This window comes from Theobroma cacao, chromosome 4, assembly GCF_053813885.1.
Source record: "Theobroma cacao isolate CCN51 chromosome 4, ASM5381388v1, whole genome shotgun sequence".
In the NCBI taxonomy this organism is placed as follows: Eukaryota; Viridiplantae; Streptophyta; class Magnoliopsida; order Malvales; family Malvaceae; genus Theobroma; species Theobroma cacao.
The window spans coordinates 30,547,003-30,565,005 of NC_142642.1; the positions used below are offsets into that span (position 1 = coordinate 30,547,003).

Here is an 18,003-nt window from a genome sequence, read left to right on the forward strand (position 1 = left end):
TCTAATTTGGGTTGTCAACTTCTTTGAGCTATATTCCTACTCATATTTAATGTGTCCATTTAATTTTTATTTATATGCATATTTGAATTTATAAAAAAAATTTTAAACTATTTAAAAAATTCAAATAAACATTATTCTTCTATTACATTTAATTAAATTCATATATTTTTATTTTAAATCAAATAAGTCTTAATGATTAATGGTTAATTAATTAGCATTAATCAAAATGTCACTTATTATTTTTATACCCACGTGATACTAAAATGCTACTAATGTAAAGAGTGAAAAATGTCATATAACTATACTATCATGTTATATCAACATACCACGACATCATTTATTATAACATGTTAGTATCCTATATTAACACCATGTGACATACAATAATAAATGACATTTTGACTAAATAAATTATTAGTTATAAGAATTTATTAAACCAAAAAATAAAATGATTTGATAAAACATAATAAAAAATAAAAATTTATTTAAATATTCATCAACAATTTATTTTTTAAAAAAATATTATGCATTTTTATTATTTCAAGATGGCAAATCCATTTATTATATGCAGAGCACAGCAGGTTCCAACAAGTGCGGTAGATGAAATTGGATGGCGTTTGCATAGAATAAAGGAAAAAGTGATATCATATCAAGACCTTATTCCATCTGTACAATATTTCTACGGTCTCTCTCAAAGTGAGGTTCCATCACCCTACATGATAATTGTAAATAAAATAGGCTATAGATTTCGTTTCATTCTTGTTTTCCGGCTTCTACACAAAGTCATCTACTGGCAATGTGTTGCGAGGGGGTTCCATAAGGAAAAGTAGAAAGCTGAAAACCAGAATGAAAGCAGTAAACACAATGAGTGATTTGCAAGGATCAGCATTTCGTCCAACAAGTGTGATTTGTTCCTCTTGACCGGCTCTCGAAGATGCATCGTCCAGCTGAAGCGTAGGGCATGTGAAATATCCATATGCTATACCAGTGAAAGCTGCGCCGAAATGAGTCCTGCAATTGTCAATGCACGACTTTAATTTTCAGTAATATTTGGTTTCACGTTAAAACAATGTGATATATTGAGTAGCAGAAACCTCACCAGTCATCAATAGGACCAAAATTGCTTAATATGAAGCTGAGGGCTGTCACAAGCATTGCCTTTTGGAACATTCTCTCTGAAATGTGCTTTGCAGTTACATCCTTGTTTTGTATTTGATAAATCAGCCAGGCACCAATCACAGCAAAAACTGGTCCCTGCAGGGAACAGATAGTCTTAGTTTGGAAACAACCAAGTGCAACTATGAAGGAAATAATCAAAAACTTAATGCTTTGAGCATTGCCGTTAAGAATTATGTAACTGAGAGTGGGGCAAAAGAGAGGAAGGAGAAATGCTGCTCACCGTCCCACCAACAGTTGGGTCTGGTGTATGAAGAAAGCTTATCAAGTTTCCAGAGATTCCACCAAGCAAGTATATCAAGAAGAATGTAAAGGATCCATAACGTCTGCAAACTTGAGGCCCGAAAGAAAGAAGTGCCCAACAACCAAGAGCTACATGAAGAATTCCAGAATGCTGCATCACCAAATCAAACTAATTAAAAGGAGTTTATAGAAAAAGTCAAAAACCAAAACAGAAGAAAATGAGTGAATTACCTTTCTTACAACAGTGGACATATCATTGGGAGTCCCAAATATTATTGCATTAACTATACTCTCATTTAAGATGAAGTCTTCTTTTGTCAAACATAATTGTTGTAAGATTTATTTGACAACTATGTAATGGATGCTATTTGTTTGCTTATTCTGATCTGTTTTCACAGAATCCAAGCTAACTATTTTGCTTGCAATTGTTTACAGCAAACAATGTAAAATGACAAAGTGTTATGCAAAAACAGAACAGTAAAGGAACACGAACCCAGTTGTTTCAATCTTGTACCAGAAACATTGGTGTCACTAGCCTCCACCATTCTCCAACAAGGATCAGATCGTTTATTTTCGCTCCATATAATGAAGGGAGGGAAAAGAGCTCCAAGTCAGAGTTTCTAATTGGAGTGGCAATTTCAAACAGAAAGACAGCGATGTTTATGGAAGCCAGTATACTTCTGCATCCAAATAAGAACATGGAAGCGTATGAGATATTGTATCATCTGCCAGACAAAATTTCCAGCACTAATACATATATAGATAATGTAAGAGCATGGAATTTAACTACAATAAGCATAAAATCACTTAAGATGGGCTAGTGATTTACATTAAGTAGAGATCAGAAGCTTCATCATACTGCTGCAAAGCTTCAGATCTCTTAGAGCCACTACCAACATCCCTTAGTCTGAAGCCTACATCACTTCTTAGTTTTGCTTCCTCGTCAATCTTAACATCTTCACTGACAGAAAATGGAGTTGCTACTGGGTTGGCTTCAGGGTTTTGGCCACCGGCAATGGATGATGATACATTGTTTCTGGAATTTGAGTCTGAAGAAAGTCAAGAAGACTCAGAGAGCTAGACATGCATGTTTTCAACACTTTCCACATGAATTTAGAAAAAGGCTGCTTCTAAAGCAAAACAAAAGCAATAATCTTAATAGTAATATGCAATCAGTCCAGTGGGTGATGATAATACTCTCTATCAGGATGTTACAAATTGTAGGAGTAGTGATTATTTTGCATCTTATGGGACTCTAACCAATTTAAAGGACCAGACAGGCTAACATTCATAGAATCAAATAGGCACAGAAAAATAAACTTTTGACATAATAGAGTACCTTCATCAAGTTTGCTAAGATAAGCATCTAGAGAGCTCAACCCCATCTTTGTGTTACTTTCACCACTATCATCAAGCAACTCCACTGTCTTGCCGGAAGAAACTGAAGAAGTCTTCTTCGCATCTTCTTGACGTTTTCCAAAATAAGATTCCAATAATCTCAGCTGTGATTCATTAGGACCAGGCCCTGAATTTTCCTTTGGCGATGCTTTCCTGGATAAGGTTCTTAAATGAAATTTTGTGTTATGCACACCAGTCAAGGTCCAAAGACGCCATTGCAGTCTGTTAAAACCTCTATCTCTGTTTCCGGTGTCAGCTTTCGTTAAGATACCAGAAGAAATATGCAAGGGATGCCACCCCCTGCATCTGTTGTCACAACTAGAAGAGAAGCATGTAGAACCATCTAAGGGAGCAGTGCAGCCACATATGAAGCTTTTCTCAGTCAGTGTTTCTACCTTAGGAATTGGAAAATTTTGATCTTTATATGGCATTTTATAACATGATGGAACCACAGCCATGCTGACCTGCAACCATCATTGATGAAAACAAATAAATTTAACAGTGAAGTAATGCTTGAAATCACAACCAAAAAAAAAAAAAAACCCTTATTCTTAGTTATGCACTCAAAAAACTAGCACTAGTTTTCAAAATGAGAATACAACATTTATGGGCTCATTCCTGCTGTAATATAATCAACCGCACCATGGGAATTCTGGCCTCTAGCTACACTAGTAAAGATACTCAGAAAATTACTCGAGTCTCTGCCTGATGGTCTGCAAAATGGCAAATCATTTTCTAATGGCCCATCACTATCTAGATTTTTCTTTTTGTCATTCCAAGCAAAAGTACCTGAACAATTACGTACATGCTAGCCCATTGGAACCATCTGTACACTCTTAGCACTAATCAGTCCAAAATGACCAAAGTTCAAAGACATGAAAATTCAAGAGATTATGAAGCCTTGACATCGAATCAACGAAGGCATCAGGATCAATCACAGCATAACTATAATCCTTTCGGCATTTAGAGAAATCAAACACTGGAAAAATAAATATTAAATATTGAGATTCTCAATTTAAAGCGAACCCAACATAGCATTTTGATCTTAGTTTCAGCTTCCGGAACATGAAAAAAGAACAACAACACACAGTTTCAACTTTCATCTTTCTCTTTTCATAGCCTTTTGATCACACTCCATTCATGGGACATATGATCGCGTAAATTTCACATGAATCTCATCTGATAAACATCTAATGACGTAAAAATGTATCTCATAATAACACATTTGCAATTATATCAGCACCTTTTCTTAATTTTCTGGAGTATATGTTAGCATGTATGCATCGTTTTCGTTTTGTCAGCTGAACAGGAAGAGAGGGAAGAAAGAAAACAGACGACACTTACGTACTCCTACAAGAGAGAAGCTCAAAGTCCCAAGGAATCAAAAAGTGCTTTCCAAAAAGACTGGAGTATGGTGAAAGAGATGACGAGTTGCAGACATGGACTGCACTGTTTTACTTCCTTATACTTCCATTAATGGAGGTTCATAATTGAAGCAAACCTTGGCGGGGGGTGGGACTAATTGAAAAGTACGGCAAACGACGTGGAAGGAAATCTATTAAATCTTGCCTTATCTTTGTTGGCCCACTTGTAAGATGCCACGTGTGATCTGATTCAATTCCCGTTGTACGTGATTCGCCCCACCCAAGATTTGCGTGGACCCCACATACCCACTTCTGTTTTCTTAAATTTCCTTTCCTTTTTTCGATTGTTAATTCATTTCCCCTTTTTGGTCACTTAAATAGTAGAATAATATCTTAAAATTAAATTATTAATTGTAAATAAATGGTTCATACATAATATTCTTGGTATTTGCATTACATTTCTTTTAATACCCTAATTTTGTGGTTGAAAAGTCTGAAACAAATCATTATTAAATATGACTTTATATTATATTTTAATCACTTAATTTTCAATCTATCCATCATCCAAAAGACATAAAAAAAACTATACTTTACTTAATTTTTTTGAATAATTTCAATTTAATGCTTCAATCATAAAAATTTTAAACCTCGCGCACAAGTTTAAAAAATTATCACATGTTCATTAAATTATAGTTAAGAAAATTAAAACAGTAATATAATTACTAAATGAACTTACATACAGAAGCAGTCTGACTCGAACACACCATAAGTATGGTGGGTATATATAGAAATTAGGCAGAAGAAAATGAATATACCTTACAAGAGAGTGAAAGGCCACTGGCTTCTTTCAATAAGGACCCTACTTTCCGTACAAATGGACCATATTTTCAAGGAAGCTTGGCTAGACAATCAAAAGTTTGGTGACTCAACAAAGATATTAATTCAAGCAGCTGCATTGTCAACCACAATGTTAAGGCTGTGGTCAGAAATGAATACGAGGGTTTCTCAAATTGGTGGGACTTCTTATAAGCCATTGGATTCTAATTAGGGTTCACTATTTAATTCAGAACACAAAGCTCCAAAGGATCTCATATTAATCTTCACTTGCTTAAACGCTGCTACTGGAATCAAGTTTGAACAGTTTGAAATGTATTTTAGATGATAAGGGTTTTTTTTGTCTTTTTGTATTTATAATTTCGAGTTATATATATAATGATAATATAATTTTTTTGAATTATTTATGAAAATAAAATAAATTAATTTTTTTATTATATTTAATAAAACTCTTATTTTGTATCAAAATAATCTGTTACAATTAATGATTAATTAATTATCATTTGTTAAAATATGACTTGTCATTTTACGTCTAAGTGACATTGATGTGAAACGTCAAATGCTACATAATTATATTATTATACTATATCAATATATTACGTTATTATGTATTATATCATGTTAGCATGTTATATTAGTATCATATGACATTAAATGACAATTGACATGTTGATTAATAATAATTATTTATTTAATTTAAAATTAAATAAAAATATAAAAATTTGATTAAATACAATAAATGATGTAAAAATTTAGTTAAATTTTCTTAAACTGTTTGAAAATGGTAACAAAGCCTGATCGAGACTAAAATGGGTTCAAAAATTGAATGGGCCAATCATTATGAAAGGGGCTTCAAACCAAGCTCACCTAAATATGTAATTTGGTCCATTGGATAATTAGGGCACGCTCAATTACAAAAGAGACAATTTGGCGCCCAGCTCTGTTAAAAATTTACAATTTTCCCGGGAATTCCCAAATATTTTCCATACTGTGTTTTTCTCAAAATCAGTCCCGCCACTAAGGAGAAAGAGGGAAACTCAAAACCAAAACCAAATTTGAAAAGCTCCCAAAAACAGAAACAACAAAAAGGCATATATTCATATGTTCACGATTCAGTGAATCATTTGGTTGAGAATTTGAGAAAAGCTCATGGCTGTTGCTTCAACTTCTGCTTCGAAAATGGAAGAAGGGAAGCAAACAACGGGCAATGGTGGAATTCGTGTCGTCGGACGAAGAATTTTTGATTCTGAAAGTGGACAAACTTGTCACCAGGTAATTTTTTTTCCTTAAATTCCATTTTTAACTCAATTTTTGGAATGGTTTTTACCCTTTATTTTTGGGTTTTATTTTTAGTTTGTTTTGTCCTTTTACTTTTCTTTTTTCTTTTGGTTTGACAAGCAAAAATTGTATGAAACAAGGATTTTGCACCAGCAGATATTACTTTTATTTAAATTCTGACATATGTTTGTTTCTGTAATCTATCAGCTTCTGAGCAGTCCATTTTCTTGCAGGGTTTAAATTAAAGAAAAGATCGTAAATACAAGTTTCTCACGGTCTTATTGAGAAGAAAATATCGTCTGAAATTAATTTCGCGTTAACAAGTGTTACTTTCATTTGAATTTTATATATCCTTAATAATCATGTTAAACTTTGAATTTGGCTTTAATACTTTTTGTATCGTTTATTTTAGTTTTTGGTTTTTCTTTTTTGGTTCTCTGCCATCTTTTTATTCTGCTTCCTTGATGTAAAAACACCCATGTCTTGTTTTCTTCTTATTTGGGGCATTGAGACTTGTTTCAATTGTTTGACTTTGTTACTGGAACTCACTCAGGGATGAGTGTCTGATACGGGTGTGTGTCAATTCAGTTTTTTTCTAAGTTTTTCCATATATTTGGTGACTAAGATGAAGATACTGATGCACCTCAACTATGTTTTGGTGTCTAATATTGATACTTCGTGGAAAATGAAGAGTCGGAGCAATATAAGTTTGGCTAAATGGAATTACTTTGAGCATTATAGAGAAATCAGTAGATTACAGTGCACATGGAACTTTACTTTTTAAATGTTTTAATATTTTGATTGATAATTTTCTGGTTTTTTAGCTTTAATTTTTCCCCTAATATTTCCTTTTGCCTTGGGATCAAATGCTGAAGTGCCGACAAAAAATAAAGGGTTTCTTGGCTCCATGCAAGAAATTGAAAAAGAACAAGCAATGTCCCATTAAGTATTGCTGTAAATGCTTATTAAACAGGTTGTTACTTTAACCCTTCTTATACAATCCAGTTAATTGAATGATGCCATTCTCTTATTAGTTTTTTTGTTGGATTGATATTGTATAGATATGGAGAGAATGCAGAAGAAGTTGCATTGTTGGTTGATTGGAATTGTCCCAAGTGCCGAGACAATTGCAATTGTAGTCTCTGCATGTAAGCATATTGCAATGGGCATTTTTCTATAATCTATTTTATTTTTAATTTTTTGATCAAGTCTAATGGGGTACTACATTTTTAGGAAGAAAAAAGGTCACAAACCTACAGGTATTCTTGTGCACACAGCCAAAGCAACTGGGTATTCTTCTGTTTCAGAATTGCTTCAAGCTAAAGGGCCTGAAAGTTTTGGATATGAAAAGATTGGAAAAGATATAAGTGTTTCACCAAAGAAGCAAGTTGCTTCAAAGAAGGTTTGGCTTTGTTTTTCTTGTTAATGATGATAGACTATTGTTTTTTCACCTTTTTTGGGTGATAGAATTTGTGTCTGTCTGATGTTCCTAGGAGTGTATGGCTGCTTCACCGAGGAAGCTTGGGAAGGAAAATTCTTTTGATGGAGACTCTGATTCCAAGGTTGATTCTCAGAATTTGACATCATTTTCTAATGAAAACAAATCTAAGAAAATGAAACGAGAAGGATTGAAGGAATTGTATTATGGCAATGAAGATCATGAGGCATCTTTGAAGAAAAATAGTCCAAAAAAGCCTAAAGTCTTGAATGAAGCTTCAAAGAAAAAAGTGAAGGGAAATGGAAAAGATAGTGGTTGTGTTTCAGATAAAAACAACTCTAAGACAGGAGTGCAAATGGATGACCCTTCCTGTCCCAGTAAAGGAGACGAAACTAAATGTGCAAAAAGCAAGAAGGCAGGAGTTCTAAATGGTGTTAAAATTCCAGGGGAAATTTCTAAGAAAAGGGAGCCCACAATTTCTGATGAAGAGTCCCGGGAAAAACTGAAGTTAAAAGAAAAATTTAAGGGTGATTTTATGGAGGAAAAGAATTCTAAGATGCAAGTTCTAGAAAGTAACACCATATCTCCTGTTGGAAATAAAAAAAATGGTGTAAAAAGTGAGGATCCTGGAGGTTTAATTGGTTTTGAAAATGATAACACCAGTGCTGAGCTCAAGTCAGATACAGAGCCTAGAAAAAATAAAAAGTGTACTACACAAGTGTTGGATAAAAATTTTGACATGGACATTCAATTGCCACAGGGCACCAGTTTAATAACTGTTGCAGGTGTTGACTTACCTCCCCAAGATGTTGGACATGCATTGCAATTCTTAGAGTTCTGTGCTGCTTTTGGATTGGTATGTGTGATAGTTAAATCTTTTTTTTTTAATTAACATTCAAGCCTAGATGCATCATTGTAAATTTTGTTGTTATCAATAGCTGAATAATACAGAACTAATTGATGATAAAAGTGTTGTTATGATGAATTTTCTGTCATATGGATTTAAGAATTATGAAATTCTGACTTGCTGTATACATCCCTTCACAAGACAAGGCTGATAAAATATCATCCTGCCCTTCCCTTGGCAAATAGGTGCTTCTGTTTTTGTGTTGTAAATATCTCACTTTGGACAATACTTTTTGATTCTATATTTATTGTTTACTATTATTATGCTAATTGTCTGGTGCAGTTGTTTGCTTTCATTTTCTTACCTGCCCTAGCTTTTTTAATTTAGTTATTACTTTTGGTTCTCATGCTTGTTATTTTCTAGGTTTTTGATATGAAGAAAGGGCAAGCAGAATCTGTAATTAGAGAAATAATCCGTGGACGTGGAAGGTGCCGATTACAGTACTCTCCACTAGCCCAACTTCATACACAGTTGTTGTCTTTAATACAAAAGGATATGGGGAAAAAGTATAAATCAATGCCCTTACCCACTCAATTTCATCTTCTTTTTTGGAATTGAATTACAATCTTTTGCTATATGTATTATTCAGGTTTCCATCTTTAAGAACAAGTGACCACACTTCATGGTTCCGAGCTCTTGGCCAATGTGTGTCTGAATCCCAATGTGCACTGGAAGAAGTTCCTTCCAATTTTTTTGATAAGGGTGTGGATGCGTATAATATGTTAGACAGTTCTACAAAGCTTAAGCTTTTAAACTTCTTATGTGATGAAGCCCTTTGCACTATGTAAGTAAAAAGGGTGAAAAGCAAAGCCTACTATTTTACATAATAACTCTTTCTTTTCTTTCTACTTTAAGTCCCTCTTTCTTTTCCTGATACAACATAATTTTTTAGAACATTGAGGAGTTGGATTGACAAACAAAATTTAGAGTTTGTTGATAGTGAGAAGGAAGCAAAAGAAAAGATTCTTGCTGCAAGGGATAAGGTAATACATGCACCTTTTTTGACATCGATGTAGTGATCTTAAGAATCTTCATGCAAAACTGACCTAATTTTCTTTAACTCCTTTTGTTTTTGCTTAATACAGGAAAAACAATTAAGGCAGAAAATGCAGGATGAGGTTGCCAAAGTCATTACTGGAAGAAGTGGTGCTCCTGTGTCAGTTTCTGAGCATGAGACTCTTGTTGCACAAATGAAAAGAGAAGCAGCTCAAGCTCATGCAGATGTGCTCCAGGCAATGGGCATGTTACCAAAGAGTATGCTTTCAATCTCTAAGCTGTAGAGTTCAAGCAATTATTTGAAAAATGTGCATGCCCCCCCTCCCCTTTCTCCTCTTTCTCTCAACATGCAACATATCCAACTTAGGCAGGGAAATAATTATTGTGTATACAAAGGATATGCTGCATTGAATTTATACATTACCTTTTTGCAGAGTTTTGAAATAAGAATCATTAGTATTTTAAGTGCCATTGGTGAAAAGCTATATATCTGAAAAGTTTTAGAAATAGTTAAAAAATGGCATTTGAACTTGCTAATATGTGCTAGAAGTCTCTGTTATACATAAATAGAAGATGTTACCTTCATCTTTAACTTTTGAGTAGTTGGACTGGTTAAAATTAATAGTAGAGTTAAAGTATAGAAGTTAAGAGTAAGCAATTGGTTGACTTGGTTAGAAAATCCCATTAACTGAATCGACTTCATATCATATTAACCGAATTGACTGATTTTTTCCCATTAACTAGTTTAACCAATTAACTGACTTAAGTTGATTAATTCGGTTTTAACCGACTTGATTGAATTTTTTTTTAACTTTTAATTCATTTAATAGTTAATCTTGTCATAGCATGAAAATATAAAATAAATAGCATGTAATCATTCATTAATATAAGATAATTGTATGTAATTAACAGTAATAAAAGAGCAAGAAAAAGAAATTGTATACTTGCTGCCTGCTCTGTTGGCCTTTACATGGAATCCAGATGAAATTAGGCATATATTTAGAATTCATAAACAAGGAGTGAAATATTCCAAAACTATCACAAAGAAAAGTATCCCTCTATTGGGTTTATGAAAATAAATTAATTTATCAATCAACTATTTAACATAGTAAATTGAATAATACTGATTAATAGATGTTTATAAAAATTAACCAAAACTAGGAGATCAAATTTTTGTATTTAATATATTATGTTATCAAACTTAAGAGAAAGTGTTATATTAATTACATACTCATTAACCGATAACAATGTCCATCGAATAATTTTTTTTATATAATTTTAATATTTTATCAAGTAAAATAGTGGAATGGTTTCATTACTTACAAAATTAATGTTATATATTTGTAACATATTCATGCAATTTGTTAAGAGTTAGTGTATCTAAATCTTGGACTAAATAACATTATTCTTTTAGAAAATATGGATGTATAATGTGTTTAGTTTGATTTGATATATATTAACAAGGAATTCTATAAAATTTTCAAAATAGATAATATTTATGAATATTGAATTATGGGGTTTGATTTTGTTGATTTGAGTCATGAATGATAATTTCCGTGTGAGTGGTTTACATGCAAGAGAACCCTGTATACGCTATTTGCATTTGAAGCTTAAAACACTATTGGAGCTGTAGGTTACATCTTACATGTGAGTGGCGTGTAAGTGATTTACATGCAAGAAAACTTCTTATAGGCTATAGAAATAGGAAGTATAAAGCCGATTAATTCAGTTAATTGATCTCAGATTTTTTTAACCTAACTGCCCCTATTTAACTTATTTTTTAACTGACTTAACCATTTTAACTGAATTAACTGAACCAAATTAATTGATTTTTGTCAGTTAAGTTGATTAAGGTGGTTTTAACCGATTTTTGCACACCCCTAATTGAAGTTCTATGTTTTTGAAGCTCTAGTTGAGTATACTTGTTGGCCTTGATTGTAGCAAGGCAGTGTATTGGTATTTAAAATCTAATACAATTGGTAATTACAATTGTACCCTGGCCTTGTCCTTATTAGTTCTAATGGATTATTCCATTTTCAACTGTTCAACTTCTGTGCTTCATACAGAAAAATTCTTCTGAATGCATGTTTTGGTGCAAATATTATCTTAAATTTTAAACAGGCTGACATTCTTTTGCATACAATTGTTGCAGAGAGACAAAGATCTGATGCTGTTAGAACGGCACCTATTGTATTGGATGTTAATGGTCATGCTTTCTGGAGATTGAGAGGGTATACCAGTGAACCGTATATTTTGCTGCAAGGTTAGCAAAATGCATTACTTTGATGTGTTGATCAATGATATGAATATTGGAAGTTCAAGTCTTATTTATGTTTAATGGACAGATATTGGGACCTTGGATCCAGTAGCACCTGATGAAAAATGGTTTGCCTATGATGTTAAACAGAAAGCACATGTAGAGAAATACATTTCTTCTATAAGGTAACTGCATTTATGATTGTCTTTTGGAACCAATTTATTTATTTTATTATAATCTTTTTAATTTTCTTTGAGATCTAAAGGTATGCATAATTTGTTAGGAATTGAGAAATATGGTAGCCACTGGATCAAATATCCTCAGAAGTTTATTTTTAAAATTGGCTACTTCTCTGCATTTCTATGAATATCTTGGAGGGTAATTATGGAAATTTTGTTAGGATTTCAGGTGGAGATTACCTTATAGACACTTTCAGAAAGTTCAAGTGATAAGCTATTTTCTAATAAATCCTTTTTAATTATTTTATAACTGGAAAGCCAGCACTACTTGTGAATTCTAGCAAATAACCTTGTTTGGCTTCCAATCAAAGCTCAAACTAATTTCTTTCCTGTCCATAAGAAATTTTGTTCCATGTTTCTCTCTCTTGAGGGAGAGAGAGATACTTGCAATAATTGATATAACATTTTGCAGAGTGTCACACTGGTAGACTTTTGTGTTTCATGTTTATTTTATCAAGTCTTGTTTATGTTATGAACTAGAATGCAACGGTACAGAAGATCATGACCCATGCACTGTACATAAATGGATTGTTGACAAGATCTAGAACTGGGATATGATTTTTAATGGCTTGTGATTTAAATGGATTTAGAGAAGAATCATGCCACTTCACGTGATCTTTTTTGGAGGCAGGGTGGGGGGGTAAGTATTTTGGATTTTTGGATTCAGAATGAGCGCTGGTAAAGAAAAGTGAAGTTAATGAGGGTTTGGTTTTTGGTTCTGAATTAAAACTATTCAGACCAGTCAATAAGAGACATTAATTTAATTGCCTAACTGCTTTTTGTTCCCATTGCAGTATTGCTTTTAAGCCTTGCAATAGAGGTGTCCATAGGCTTGGTTGATTGGAGTATTTTTATTAATGAACTTTATTTAATCTCAATTTTATAATATATTGAAAATATTAATATAAAAACATTATTTTATTATTTAATAATAAAATAATATGTTAACGGATGAGGCAGGTGTCAGGCTGGGCTGGGCTTAGCTTTTTAAAGGCTTCGTGGGCCTGGCCAAGCCTAGCCCATGGGCACCTTGTGAAAAGGGCAACTTTTGTGTCTGTTATGTTTTTCAGTAAACATGGTATTTTTTTATTGTTAGTGTTGTAATCACTTATTTCTTTTCCCTTTTTCTCTACAGGACAAAAAGGCTTAGGATTCAGAAACTTTCAGATAGCCTTCCAATTGCTAGTGTTGAAACTAACTCGTAGCATGCATAGTCCATGTGATTGGCCATTCTTTCAGGTAATATTATGCTGCATGTTATGGGAAATGACTTTTCATTAAAGTGCAAAACCTTAGTATCCTTGCGTTAAGTTATACTCCATTCTGCATAATACTGTTATTTGGGACTTGGTACTGGCTTGAGTGGCTCCGCAAACATGAATTTCCAGATAACCTCATCTTGCAGCTGACTTATCATGAAGATTGATTGAAATATATGATGCATGTGGCTTGCCATGACAAACACACATTTTCTTATGTTAGATGTTAACATTTGTTCTTGGTCCTTCACCTATCAGATTAAGCTGTTTCGTAAGATTGTAAGAGACCAAGAATAGCTTTTAATCTCCAATGCCATCTAGTGAATTTCTTGTTCTTTCTTAGAGTAAATTTTTGACATGATGCATTAAGTTTCATTGGAAATCTAGTAAAAACTGTTTTAAATAAGCATTTGAAATGTCATTGAGAATTTTGCTACATTCTGTTCACCATAGATCCTGTGCATGGCTGCTGTGTTCTATTTTATCACACTGATAACGTGTTCTTGGTCGTGCCACTATAAGTTGGGATTGCCATATCTTCCTCTTCAAAATTTTCGAATTGGAATATTGAATTTTGTCAATGTGAAGTCATTAATCAATATTTTGAAACTATTTTTTATTTGAAATAACTAGTACGTAGATCTTCAACACCAATAATTTTTTGTCCTTTTATCAACAACAGAACAGAAGAATGGGGAGGCATGGCTGCTAGCTATGAGCAACAGTTGAAAACATCATCAGTTTGCTTGCTAACTCATGATGAATTTGCGTTGCACACATTGTTTTTTGGTTCCCAATTATTTGATTGCGGAATTGTAAAGGATAACATTGTAAGGTGGCATGATTCAGCTGATGATTGATAGCATTTTGTAAGTCATATGAAATATTGTACGTTGCATGATTGTATAATTGTTATATAAATATAAATGATACTTCCAATAGATTTGTTCTTTAATATGTTACAAGTCCACATTGATATTGAACCATGAAGAGTGTTTGGAGAATGCATGCATAGATTCATGATAATAGGTTTGATATTAAATCTTCCAGCTAAGTATGCATCCTTAAATTTTGAGTCCATGGGTTGGTTGAGTTGGTTCAGTTGGGTAAGTTTTTTTTTTTTTTTAATTTTCTTTTTTTAGTTTCTATTTAATTAACTAAATGACAAATATTAGAGATTGTTGATGAGTTGTGACAAGGGAAGGTTAAGGTTGTTGCTTCTCATATCCTAATTAATTTGTTGTTAATCTTCCTTCTGTATTCAAATTTTATAAATTAGAATTTGATTCAAATAAATATTATTTGTTAAATATCTAAACTCGTTATATGAAATATACAATTTATTCATAATTAAATATATACAAAATCAAACAAATATTAAAAAAAAGAAGCAAACAAAGTTTTATTTAGATTCGCATAACACTTTCATACATTTGTACATAACCTCCCAAAAAGCAGAAAGACAAAAGTAAAGCAAAAGACAAGCGTGTTAAAGTTAAAACAACAACAACAACAACAACAGCATATCAAAAGCTGTAAGCTCCTATGGTCAAAGTCAGAAACTCCTCGTACTAGATGATAATGCTAACTCATGTCAGTGACAGTGAGGAGGATGTTGTCTCAACGAGGTTGCTGGATTCGTCGCGGACTGCATCTGGCTTTGGGACTGGAACTTACGTACTTAGCTGGCTTCTCGAAATACCTCGTACCTCTCTCCCTCGGGGATTTAGGCATGCTCAAACTCCTTATTAAAGCCTTGGGATTCATTCCAACACCTGAAAAAACCAAGTGTTCAGTTTAATTTCAATGTTAGAGGTGGAAAAAAAAGGGTAAAAGGAATTGAATTTCCATGCTTCGCGAATACCGTTTCGATCCTTCTTTGCTTCTGTTTTTTCTCTACTTTCGGATTCGAGGAACTCCTCGAACTGAGCATCGAGATCAACCAACTCTTCATCGAACCCGAGCTCGAAAGATTCCGGTAACAAATTGGCTACATCCGCGTCGTCGTCTTCGTCATCCGCCGCGAAACCCTCCTCCTGATGCTCGCTGAGCCAGTAATCACGGAACCAAGTGGACGTCTTGACTAGCTCCCACCATTCCGGAGAGAAATCCTCGACTTGACGAAACGCCGCTGGGATGAACATCGGCGCGTTCGGATTCAACGCCGACGACCTTGCTCCGACAACCGCCGCCATTCAAATGTCTCGATCAAATTGTACACTGAGAGATCAACGAAAAAGAATTTAAGAAATGATCGCAAAATAAATCTTCACCGTGGATCTAAAAGAGAGAACGTTACCGTGGGCGTTGATAATTTGAGGTACAGTTCAGTGAAGATTTAAAAAGCTCAGAGGAGGAGAGACAAAAGGGTGATGATGATTAATAAGGAAAGAAAAGAGAGCAACAGCTGAGTCGTTGGGAGTCCGAGGCTAAGGCTTGGGAGGACCATCGAGACAGCAGCCGGTAAATCGACGAACTTAAGGGACACGTGTATGTGAGTTCCAATAATGTAATGATTCGATTGGGTTATGAATCAACGGTTGAGAGAGATGAGATGATGATCGGATGGATAGGAAAAGATGGTGATGAGATATTTTTAGCAAAAGATATGTTTTTTTCTAGAAAGTGCGGGAATAGTCCGGGGAGATTTATTAAATTGTTTGTCCACTAATTTTCAGTCCTCAGTCCCACTTAAATAAATCAACAATTAAAAGAATTTTTTTTTTATTTTTGTATTTTTTTCAATCTTATCAAATAGAACCCAAATAAAAAAAAAGACGTATTAAAAAATTATGAAAGAATGGGGTTTATAAAGTTTTTACCAAGAAAAAATAAATAAATCATGCAAGATTTGGACATAAAATTAGAAAAAAAATGTATGTAATATTTGAAAAAAATGGGTTTTATGCATTTTCTTCACTTAATACTAAATTTAAAATACTTATAAAAATTTGTATATTTTATAATTCATCTTATTATATATTTGTAAAAATATAAATATATTGAATCTTAATTAATTTTTATATAATATGTTCATTTCTTCCTCGCAATTTATATAACAAACTAAATACAAATCATTCTCTTAATTCGTGAATTTACCTTTTTTTAGTTGGCTAAAAAAATAATAAAAAATTAAGAACTAGTGGTCCAGTTTAAGACTACTAATGTAAAGCCCACTCTTAAGAGAAGCCGGCCCAAACTAGCTAGGGTCCGTATTATGTTGCACAGGGTGATATTCGTCTTCTCAGATGCAAGCCCAGAAAATGTTTAAAAGAAGTGATTAATTTCTCTTGTATTTTCTTGGAAGATGAAATCTTTATGCTGAAAAAACCAATCAAGCTGATGAAAGCTTCAAACCCACCAAATCAAAAACAAGATCAGATTGAAGAAATCCTGTGTTGGAAGGGTAAGTTGAGTTCACCTGTTCAGACTGTTCTGTTGAAATGATTGTGATGTGAAGAGTGCCTTGTTCCATGGAGTAGCATGACTTCCATTCCTCCTGATGTTAGACATTACCAGAGACAAGACAAGGAAGTAAACTCTTATGATTTCAAGGTGAAGGAAAGAACTCCCACTGAACTAAGAAGCCAGTTGCATCGCTTATGTCTCCAATATGAAAAATGGAGTCCCATTGAACATAGTAATGCCTTGGAATATATAGGTATAGCATGTACACGTTCCATGCAACCATGAGTCCCTCAATCAACATCTTCTACATTCTTTCGCTATCTGTTTTGCCAAATGGGTAGAGATGGCATTGCATATGACCGCTCCATCACTTTTATCCTTTGTTGCCGAGCAAAGGTTATGAGATGGACCATCTAATTTATTATACTAAAATTTGATCTGATAAGTCTTGACATTTACGATCTACCACTCATATAAATCACTAATGATGCGATTCGTCTGAAATCAAATTTTACAATAACTCTCCCTGATGACTCCAAGTAAAAAAATTGACCATTACTTTTGACTTGCGACATTTTTTGTTAAAACATCTGTATGATATTAGAGAATTTTGTTAAAACTTTCTTTTATATAAAGTTATAGATATGTAGAGATGACATGTTAACTAATTTGTAAAATCCCATCTTAGAGCTGTTGAACTTGAGCAAAAATACTTGACAAGTATTTAATCAAGGTATAAAAGTGATGGACCGGAAATATGCAGATGCCATCTATACCCGAGTCCTTATGAGGACTATCGGATTGCAATAAAACAAGTTAAACAAAGTTGACTGAGCTCTCATGGTGGCCAGTCAAGTTCTCTTTGAGAATGGATGTCAAGCATACAAATTATTTAATTAACGGTTCAATTGAATGAATAATGGCACATTATGGGTTACAAGATTGGTGTATTTCTAATCCAACCTTAGATAAGATAAATTAATTTAATCTAGATACGCTTGATTACATGAAAAATTAAAATAAAATAATTTAATTTTAATACGTGTAATTACATGATAAATTAAAATAAAATAAGATAAACGAACTTAATTTAAATACACTTGATTACATCTAAGACTTTGATGTCAATTTATTAAAATGGACTTATGGTGACCGTGAGATCTATTTAGATCCAAATAAAGTGGAATTGAATGGTTAAGCCCCAAT

At 33.2% G+C, this 18,003-nt stretch overlaps 3 protein-coding genes across 7 annotated transcripts; 1 reads left to right on the forward strand and 2 right to left on the reverse strand.

Moving 5' to 3' along the window:
- Positions 1-597: 597 nt before the first annotated feature.
- LOC18602083 (Rhomboid-related intramembrane serine protease family protein) lies at positions 598-4,330 on the reverse strand. 4 transcript variants are annotated; one of them, XM_088805914.1, is made up of 7 exons: positions 4,162-4,330; positions 2,759-3,281; positions 2,249-2,468; positions 1,934-2,096; positions 1,400-1,570; positions 1,100-1,254; positions 598-1,011 (listed from the first exon to the last, which is right to left on the reverse strand). In XM_088805914.1, the coding sequence occupies exons 2-7, from the start codon at positions 3,273-3,275 to the stop codon at positions 774-776; spliced, it is 1,464 nt and encodes a 487-aa protein (XP_088662040.1). In that variant the 5' UTR covers positions 3,276-3,281; positions 4,162-4,330; the 3' UTR covers positions 598-773. The 4 variants fall into 4 exon arrangements, with proteins under 4 accessions (XP_088662040.1, XP_017975852.2, XP_007033306.3 ...); XM_018120363.2 differs by having other exon boundaries at positions 1,934-2,099; positions 4,061-4,330; XM_007033244.3 differs by having other exon boundaries at positions 1,934-2,099; positions 4,166-4,329.
- A 1,621-nt stretch (positions 4,331-5,951) lies between these two features.
- On the forward strand, positions 5,952-14,330 carry LOC18602084 (Zinc-finger domain of monoamine-oxidase A repressor R1 protein). Of its 2 annotated transcripts, XM_007033247.3 has the most exons (13): positions 5,952-6,287; positions 7,169-7,266; positions 7,355-7,441; positions 7,527-7,695; positions 7,787-8,587; positions 9,002-9,144; positions 9,228-9,422; positions 9,531-9,621; positions 9,724-9,892; positions 11,787-11,897; positions 11,980-12,076; positions 13,266-13,369; positions 14,072-14,330. In XM_007033247.3, the coding sequence occupies exons 1-12, from the start codon at positions 6,165-6,167 to the stop codon at positions 13,333-13,335; spliced, it is 2,154 nt and encodes a 717-aa protein (XP_007033309.3). In that variant the 5' UTR covers positions 5,952-6,164; the 3' UTR covers positions 13,336-13,369; positions 14,072-14,330. The 2 variants fall into 2 exon arrangements, with proteins under 2 accessions (XP_007033309.3, XP_088661552.1); XM_088805426.1 differs by lacking the exon at positions 7,355-7,441.
- A 436-nt stretch (positions 14,331-14,766) lies between these two features.
- LOC18602085 (protein EARLY RESPONSIVE TO DEHYDRATION 15-like) lies at positions 14,767-15,849 on the reverse strand. Its single transcript, XM_007033250.3, has 3 exons — positions 15,689-15,849; positions 15,254-15,609; positions 14,767-15,164 (listed from the first exon to the last, which is right to left on the reverse strand). The coding sequence occupies exons 2-3, from the start codon at positions 15,582-15,584 to the stop codon at positions 15,010-15,012; spliced, it is 486 nt and encodes a 161-aa protein (XP_007033312.3). The 5' UTR covers positions 15,585-15,609; positions 15,689-15,849; the 3' UTR covers positions 14,767-15,009.
- Between the last annotated feature and the right edge of the window lie 2,154 nt (positions 15,850-18,003).